The sequence below is a fragment of the Thalia democratica genome, chromosome 1 (assembly GCF_965202585.1).
Source record: "Thalia democratica chromosome 1, ktThaDemo2.hap1.1, whole genome shotgun sequence".
Taxonomy (NCBI): Eukaryota; Metazoa; Chordata; class Thaliacea; order Salpida; family Salpidae; genus Thalia; species Thalia democratica.
Window position 1 is genome coordinate 86,793,228 of NC_139165.1, and position 10,122 is coordinate 86,803,349.

Below are 10,122 nucleotides of genomic sequence, written 5' to 3' on the forward strand. Positions count from 1 at the left end.
GTCTCACGAACAACATTGATATTGAACGGCATTTAAGGACTTTTGATCACTTCAAACTATCATTTGACACTAGGTTCATGAGCAAGAGAAAATGTCTGACAAAGCTTATTTTACAAATCGACACTGAATTGGATGAAAATACCGAACGCCTGGAAAAATTACAAAAACAGTACTTTGCAAAAGACGAAGAAAAGCAACTGGCTATCACTTAACAAACTCATAAGCTACAATTAGTTAGAAGAAGACGTAAAAACATTAAGCAAGCTGAAATCAAACTAAATACAATTCATGACAAGTTTTTTCAAAAGTTTGATGAAATAGATGATCGTCTTCGAATATTATTTTTCAGTCAACAACGAAATTTTATTCAATCACAAGGCTTGTCTAAGGAAACAATTGAGACATTCCATCTTTTTACAGCCGATAAGTCTTTTTTTGGTGATCAATGTAGTATTTGTATCGAAGACATAGATGTTGGTAAAATAATGAGACGTCTCACTTGCGATGGTCAGCATTGTTTCTGTCAGAAATGTATTGAAGAATGGTTTGTTAAACACAACACTTGTCCTCTTTGTAGGCATAAATTTGACTAAATATTTTTTTACAGCAATAATAATTTTATGTTTCAAAAAGTTGTCATTGAAGTTCATTGCTATAAAAAAAAATTCAGTAATACTCTAATATTGGTTATTAATTATATAAGAAAATAATTAAAAAGCGTTTATTAAGTGTGGTACAGAATGTTACTATTATGAAAATGTTTTCTAACGTAAACTGTTTGAAAAGTTGAACATGGTTTATTTTTATTGTATATTGATTAGTGTATCAAAAACAAAGTATTATGGCTTATAGATTGAAATTACGTTTATGTAATTTTATAATCAAATAAATTCTTCATACTATGCTTAACAGATAGTTGTGTGTTTACAATTTTTGTGTGCATTTTTCTTAATTTGTTTTTTGTAACTGTTCGCTTTATACTAATAAAAAATACAAAATTATCAAAATATTTTAGTAATCGAATAGAAAACTTATAATCATATAGTTATAATAAATTTCCATTTAATATATATACTAAACGTTGTGTTAAACAAATTATGCTACATAATAATCAAGAATAAAAATTAAAACGTATTTTTTTTAAGTAAAGTCAATTTAAAAAATTAATTTGGATTAAAGTAAAGTTCTAAGTAGTAGTAATTATATTTTTTTGAATGTTTTTCAGAAACTTTTGATTTTCCGTTTTAAAATATTATTTTTTATTTATGAAATATCAAAAAAAATCTTGTCCATAATTTAAATAACCTTTCACATCGGAATAACTAATTTAAAAAAACCACGAAATGCAAAATTTATGGGATCAAAAAAATTCAAACGTTGGGTTTCTAAGCTGATTTTTTTTTACTTTTGGTTTGTTATACAACAAATACATTGTGAAAAATTTAAAGAAAGTTTTATTATATCACTTCTTGTTTTTGAAAAACGAAAACTGAAAATTTAATAAAACTCTTTTTTTTTTTGTTTTAGATTGAAAATATTTATAATAAATTATCAAAAAAGCAAGTATTTTTCTTGAGTACTAAAAAATCCTTAATAAACAGAAATATTACTCTTTGACTGAATTTGAAATACTTTAACAAAAGTAAAATCAGTAAATCTCGTTAAATATCAGACTACAAACAAGAATTTTAAGTTTTTTAAAATCATTTCGTTTCAATAAGCTTAAAACACTTATAAATTTCTAGTATTGATAATAATAAAAATAAAGTAAGGAAAATTATATATTTGTAGACTAAGCATAAACTTAGAATATTTTTTATTACATACAAATATATATATGATTAATTTAAGCTCTATTAAAAAAGCTATAAATATGTCGTCTAAGAATATTTAGCTTCATAAAAAGCAATAAAAATTAGGCCCATATGGCTTTCTAACAGCTCAAAAAGGGTAATGAAAAATGATGCTAGTAATTTTTGCGTTCCTATGTGTAGCTCTGAGATTCAAGAAGTCTTATGATATTGTTTGATCTATCTTCTGTGAAAATTTTGCTATAATATGGCCTAAATCTTTTTTGATTAACTTTTCTACTGTAAAATTAATAATTTTTTACAAGAATTAATATCTTCTATCATTTTCTTACAACTATTAAGGAGCTAAATCAGTGTTGAAATACGTCTTATGTTTTCGACAACCATTTCGAAGCTATATAAAAAGTCTATATTTTATCATGACATAACTTTTGGTATTTGTTATTATTTAAAGTACTTTTAGTTCATATACCCACATTGAGTTAATGCACAATTTATTTCCAGTTATTTTAAACTTTATTCATTCTTAATTGTTTCCATATAAGATTATATGTGCCAACTTTTTGATGACAACTTTATTTTTTGGTAAAATTTTCTTATTATTTACAAACCATGTAATCTTTTCTGACCAATTGTGTGCTTTCTATTCTTAAAAAACTTTGGTGCTAAATAAAAAACAAATTTTTAGTAATTTTTATTTACATAACTATTTTATTTATGTATTGTAGATGTGACACTTTAAATTTTATTAAAATCAAAGGTGATAAAAGTTATAATACTATAATTATCACAATGTATTTCAACTTAAATTATGATAAAGATTAAATCTTATGCTAACTATTCTGTAGTTAATAGTGAATAGTAAAATAAAAAAAGGTCGTAGGTGTGTTTAACGGTAAGTTTTTTTCAATTTTACTCATTTAAATAATCCTAGTGAAGTTGCTTTTTTAAATTCGTAAAAGGGGGATGTTATAAAAAAAAGTTTGGGAAATCCCGGTATAAATAAACAAAACTGTTAATTTTTTACTCCAATTAGAGTTTGTTTTCAACAAACTAATAACCTTATAAAAATTTGTAAAACTTATAAAAGTTAATATGAGAAATTTCAAACAAGCTGAATTAATAAATAAACTATTATACATTACTGATGAAATTGCTTGGTCCGGCCATAGCTTGCCTAAAATCGGATCCGAACAAATTTTAAATAGAAATATTATTTTAAAACAATGCCTCAATTTTTTTATTGATTCGGATCTTGCAAAGCTTTTTTTAAATAAGCGCAGCCGGATCTTTAATTTAGTTTAAAATCAGAAACGTAAATAATATGATTTTAAGTTCGAGAACCAGAAAAAATCAGGTTCGAATTTTAAGAAAATTAACTTAAACATTTATTTTTAGTTTTTGATAGTACTTTTGTAAAATATTTATATCTTTCCTTTTTTTTAAGATGATAATATGACAACTAGCCTTTTCATTATCATCATATACTTCATAACTTGCTCATGTACAAAAAACTCTTATTGTTTAAAGTTTTACAGCTTTAGATAAAAATCAGGTAAGATTATTTTCAGAAATTTATTTTTAAACAGAAATAAACCATATCCTAATAAAGTGTTTAATTTACGGGTCACGTTCAAAATCTACCTGCGAATTAAAACCCACCCAGGCAAATTCTAGAATCGCTTACCGATCGAGGGTAAGGGTTAGCGGTAACAGTGATAGTGAAAAAAATAGTTATATAAAAAAATAAATTTGAAAATCATATGAAACACGTTGATGAGTATAGAAAAAAAAATGAATTGTTCAAAATGAAGCAATCAAGACAACTATAAAAAGATTATTTAAGTATTTAAGGGTTTTAAATGAAAACGTTCATTGTATAAAATGAAAATAATAATATAAGTTTTGGTTATATTTAACGTTACAAAATAGCTAAAACTTTATATTTGTTCTGTGTAATGTATTGGTCACATAAAAATTATTTTAAACAACTTAAAATAAAAAATAGTTAAATAGGAGTTGATTATATAAAAAATGTACAAAGTGATTCAAGTATGTTTTTTGAGTTTATTTTTTTACAGATGTCAGTGAGAGTTGCTTCTAAATGACTACGTGAAATGGCTATCTACAAAATGCAAAAGACTGGAAGAAAGAAAAAAAAACAACATTTTATGAAACCGAACTAGATGAGGAGATGGATATCAAATTATATTATTTACTGCATTATTGTGTTTTCAGTTTATCTTTAGTTGTTGTGTATCAATCACAAAACGTCTGATAAATTGTTTACTTCATTGTTAAAGAGTTAGGTTGTATGAAAAAGAACGGATTTTTATTTTATTCAGATAAATTATAATAGAAGTAATAAAAGAACATAGGTATTATACTAAATAATAACTTTAAACTTCATAGTTATACATTTTAAATAGGCCAGGTCAGACCCCTATAAGTAGCTTTATGTGATTAAACCGATCAAAAATTAATGCTTACTAAAACTTAAACTACGGCCGACGAAAAACTTTGAAGCTTGAAGTTTAGCCCGCGAGAACCAATTGCCTGACGACTCTTAGTTTATAACTAAAGCTAATTATTAAATCACTTGAATTATACTTTTATAAAGGTGTTGTTTTAACAGTATTAAAAATTATTTCTTTTTTAGATACAAAATGTTGTATTATAGTTTAATTTCAACTATCTTTAAGTTAAACAAACCAAAATTATACTTTGAGTAAAACTGAACGCTATTAGACCTAATTGTAAAATATAAAAAGAATACACCTCTAAGTCCATCTATTAGTTGTCTATCTTGGAAATATCAAATGCATTAAAGTATTTCTAAAACACAAGGAAATAAAACCATACACTAAATAGAATTTTTTAGATCTATTAAAACTTATTTTTAACATAAGTTCTTAAATAAAATAATGTGAAAAGTCTTACTCAAGATTAAGTATAGACTAATTAATTATAGAAACATTCTTAGAAGGTGAAATAATTATATAAAATTGCTTTTATTAGAACATTTAAAAACATTTATTAAAAACTAAAACTTTGAAGAATTCAGAAACTAAATTTCAATCTTAATCTAAAGATAATATTGATCATCCGTATATATTTCTGGCCCTCTTGCTGGTTTGGGAAAAACAAAAATTTTCTTAGGTTTTCCAAGTCGCTCCTTCTTTATTCCTTTCAAGCTTTTAAAAATGCAAATAGGGTGTAAAACTAGCAAAAAAGACCAAAACAGTAAGCTGATCTTAAACCCAAAACTATTGTTGTCCTGAACCCAAAGACTAAGGGGCTGCTGAAATAAATAAAAAAAGCTGTTCACAACGGAAAGGATTCCAAAAAGCTGCCCTGAAATTTTTGGCGGCGATACTGACGTCAGAAAATCGCAGTTTGCGCTGAAAAACAAGCATGACGATAAAACGATCAGGACCATTGCGAGTATTTGCACTCCTACTAATGGTACAAGCAAGCAAACTCTAGACAATATCCCAGTGGCGCAGGAGAGCCAAATACCTGCCAGGGAAGATCTTATGTCAGCAGTGTATTTGTCGCTTTTTCTTAATTTTTTCTTGTAACACTCCGAAAATTTTCCATATATGGGAGAAATGAAGAAGGTGAGTGGCTGAATAATTCCGAAAAGGCTTGCGTACCCAGTTGCTAAACTTTTGTCACTAAACATACCCCTCATAAAGGTGTCAATGTTTGAGGTGTGTAAAACTATCATGAAGTTCATAACAATTTGAACGAACACAGCTGTCAAAAAATACGGTTCAAGTAAATAGTCTCTTACTTTTTTATCCTTAACTATTACCGTTTCATCAGGTTTTCTTTCAAAATTATTATTTTCATCATTAAAATTTACTGCATTTTCGACATCTACTGGCTTATTTAACTCTCCTTTAAATATTCCTTTTACTTCTCTGAAACCATATCTGTAACTTTCGTCAATGGAGCTAGGAACGGGGTTTTTGGGAGACAACAAAAACGTCCGAAAGTTCAGCAAAAACCAAGCTGCCGCATACGAGTAAAACAGGGTTTTGTATCCGACGCTGAAACTGAAATAAAGTTTGTTGAAAAGAAGGAAAACTACCGACCCGCTCTCAAAAGCTCCGCTCGCGGTGGCCAAGTAAATAACTTTATTATTCGGAAACAAATTGACCGTTTGAAGTTTTTGCAAGTAGAGCGTGAACCCGCATAGGTGAATGATCGGAAAGCAGATGTAAAGCGCAAAAGAACCAGTGTTTGGCACGAAAGCCAATACTAGACAGCACAAAACGGCCAAATTTATCATTATGGTTCTCACGGTCCAAACTCCGTATTTTTCTATTAGTTTTTTCGTCAGTAAAGAGAAAAGAGATACAAAGATAGCGATTGTAATTACTAAAGAAAGACTCCCGCTCTGGCTCGTACATATTCCTTTCTCAATTTCTTTGGGTTCAGTGCAATATTTGCTGAAAAACTTTTCTTTTTCAAAAATGGCAACCAAGTTTGACCAACCAAACATGCTTCCGGCTAAAACGAGGTTCTCAAAAACCGCTGTGGCCCATGTCAAAATCTTTTGTACTTTCATTTGTCGTTTTTCTTTTATCGTAAATAAAATATATCTTGTACTTGGTTAAAATCTGTTTAAAACAAAATATTAATTTTAAATAATTCATAAGTAATTTTTGTAGACTAAGTGAAATGATATGTTACAAGCTCATATATTACAAAAATAAATTTAGCTACATAATACTGAAGCCTCAAGCCAGTAGTCTTCAACTAGTCAAAATTTGTGTACACCAAAATGCAAAATAAAAGGGTGCACCACAAGATATAGTTTTTAATAGCGCCGCTAGTAGTCAGACTACGTAATTAAATTTATTAGTATATTTCTTCTTAAATAAATGTTCTTGAGGATTAATGTTAATGAGATATCTTTTCATGGAACCAACTAGCGGCGCTAACATATCATAACTAAGCTTATATTTACAAGCAAACTTTTTTTTAACACAAGCTGAAATTTATTATTTTATCCTAAATATAATGAAACTTTTTATTTAGATTACATTATTTTGACAATGATATTCTAGTTAAATGACTTTGTCTTAAATAATTTTAATTGAACACATCTCCGCAATCACTAAAAAACTACCAGTACAGTACTTTTACAATGTTTTAATTAATATTACCTACATACTTAAACTAACTCTATGTCATTTAATTTTTGTGTATTATCTTTTTTTACAAATTATATGAAACAAAAACAAAAACGACATAAAAAAAAAAACTAGTTAAAATAGCTAAATTCAAAATAATGCATATTTTGTTGCTCTCCAAACAGTTGATGCAGAAATTGTTTTTTTTTTTCGTAGCCTGAATTTTTGCACATGAAGAAAAGTTCAGGAATTGAAACTTCTTTCTGGTAAAAAAAAAAGAAATTTTAATTAATATTTTCTTATGAAATTTTTTACATATATCTACTATATTTTAAGGTTTTATCTGTGCTTAGTAATTTAATTTAGAGTTTGTCACTCTTTTAAGTAAAAAGCAATCCTGATTGACCAAAAATCTGTTTGTAGTTCTTTAAGCTAGTTTAAATTAAAAAAATATAATTATGTTGGTCGGAAACTTAATATCAGTTTAATATAGCTTAAATGAATCTAACATCAATTAACTCAATAAATAGCCAATGAAACAAATAGCCTTACATTCAGAAAAATATCAAAGTAGTCAGAATTTTTAAATAGTGGTTCAAACAAACATGGGTCAGAATGAGTTTTTCTAAAAAAAAACTTTGCCTAAGTTTTCCAAACTTTTAAAACAGCTTTAAAATTATCCAAAGTAGATTGAGTGTGTGAAAATCCTATTTTTTTAACAAATAATTGCCATTTTTGCTGTTTAATCTAGTAAAACCAATATAAACATTACTAAATACTACTTAGCAGTAAAAAAGTTGTGTTGAGTTCTAACTCTTTTAAACTTTTTATTTCTAGAATAAATAAAAAGAAGCAAAATTAAATGAAAAATTAGTTTAAGATTGGTATTATACAGCAAATTAGATATCTTACTGTAAATATTTTAAACTTAATAATTGGCTAATTTTATTATTTTAGCTTAGTTTAATAAAAGAATTTATATAAAAATAATAAATCTAGTAATTAAAAATTTAAAACGCAAAAAAAAAAAGAAAATTTCAGAGTTTGTAATAAAAATAAATCTAATTGTACTAACAAAAAAGTTGCTACTTTTTTAAACAATGTTTTTTAAAGTCAAACACTGAAAGTAGCAAATGTTAATAAAGTTTGACAGGGTTGTAAACCTTATAGTCAAAATTGTTGTGATTGATTAAAAACTGTCTTTAATGACTTTGAACCGACCTGTAGTCTATAGGATTTTTTTATTTAAATATATTCAAAGTCATAAAAAACCAAGCTCTTCAACAAAAATTACCACCAAGTAATAAAATATTAAAACTAAATCAACTATATTTCATTTAAAAGGTAGAAAAAAACTGACCTTAAATTTTAAAACTATTTTGAGATAAAAAAAACTATTTTGAGCCAGCCTGAGTTTAAAAAAAAAATAAAATTTGTTGAATTATCTTGTGTCATACTGAGATTTTTAAAAGTTTCAAAGTATCCAGAATTGTTATGAATTTGTTGTAACCTTTTTAGTTCACTGAAATATCAAATTTGTAATAAACAGACAATTTGAACATTAATTTTAAGGCAAAAATGGTTGTAAGTAAAAAAAACTAGCCCTAAGTCCAAAAAAAAATAAATTCTAAACTAACATGAATTATTTTTGAAATCCTTACTTGTTTAAGTTTTGGTAAATTAAAAAAAAAAACCTTTAACTACCCATATTATTGCAATTACATAATAAAAAAACTGAAAAAAATAACAATTAAAATTTTTTTTTAAGGCTCAAGTAAAGGAAAACAACTTAAGAACTGTATAAAGTTTTGAAACTTTTAAAAAGATAATTTATTTCCTTTAAATGAGTCTAATTAAAACAGAAAAATCTAGTTTAATATTTCACAAATATTGAGTGCAAATTGTTAATGTTAAGTTATTTATTAATAACAAAAAAAAAAACTTTATTGGTCTCCTCAAGAATTTTTGTTAAACATAAAGATACATCATCTTTTAAATCTCCTACTACAAATCTTCTAATAAAATTATTAATATTACTGCATTTATAATATTTGATAGATAAAAAAACTGAGATACTTAGTTGGCAGTTTAATAGTAATTGTTAAGTTTGCTTTTATGAAAACTAAAACAAAAAAAACCTGAATAAAGTATAAGAAGGGTTGTTAATTTTTGAGTCAAAAAACTATCCTGAGCCTTAAATTTTTGAATTATTAATAAAAAATCACAAAAGTTTTTCTAAGTTAAGTTTAAAATAAAAATTAATTTATTCAAAAAATTGGGAATTTTAACAAAAAAAAACACATAAAAATGAAACTACAATAATAAAATTTCATTTTAGAAAGAAAAAACATTGAAATAAGGTTTAAAATTTTTTTTTAATTATTTTGAGAATTTTAAGAGATTTTTACTGGCTGATTTATACTAAGTGTGTGTGATTCTGCATGAGTTACAACAAACTAGTTTGGGTCAACTTAAGTTTAAAATAGAAAAGAGAAAGCAAAAGCTGAAAAATATGTAGCAGTATACTTCAAGTAGCATTATGATAAAAAATTAGAGATCATAAAAAGAAAATCATAATTAAAAAAGTACTTTTTGACATAACGTATAATTAAGAGATTTAACAAAAATACTAAAACTAGAGTACCTTTTTATAAAAAGAAAAAACATGCTTAGTAAGACTGTATTTCTAAGAAAAGTTTAACTAGGCGGAGTAAGTGGCAACCCTAAATCATACTGAAACCTAGAATAGGTAATAAAAAAATTGCAAATTTTTATGGAAAATATCTTTGTTGAGAATAAAAATCTTCTGTCCTGAGTTAGATCAAACTAGTCAATTCATCCTGATTTATGAAAAATATCAAAAAAAAAAATAGTAAGACAAATCCAAAACTTAAAAATAAACATTTAAATTTTTTTAGAAGACAGAACAAAACTTGTATAAAATAAAGATAATTTTAAAGAACTAAGTTTTCAAACTTTTAGTTAAGAATTAAAGTAACTATGATATTTATAAAAAGCATACCTAATTAGCCTGAGGTTTACAAAAGAACCCAAGAATATAATGAGCCAGCCTGATATTTTCAAGAAACCTTGAAAGAATTTAAACTAGCCTGAGTGTATGGCAACTCTGTATTAATTAAAGTCTATAATTTCTCTAGATTTTTAAG

General features: G+C 25.9%; 1 protein-coding gene across 1 annotated transcript; it reads right to left on the minus strand.

Annotated features, from left to right (window-relative positions):
• Positions 1 to 4,896: 4,896 nt before the first annotated feature.
• On the minus strand, positions 4,897 to 6,387 carry LOC145840654 (equilibrative nucleobase transporter 1-like). The gene has a single exon (XM_082947978.1). It carries the CDS (start codon positions 6,385 to 6,387, stop codon positions 4,897 to 4,899), a length of 1,491 nt encoding a protein of 496 aa, XP_082804104.1.
• Between the last annotated feature and the right edge of the window lie 3,735 nt (positions 6,388 to 10,122).

Coding starts and splice junctions, on each gene's coding strand:
- LOC145840654 (XM_082947978.1), bottom strand. CDS start 6,387: ATGAAAGTACAAAAGATTTTGACATGGGCCACAGCGGTTTTTGAGAAC.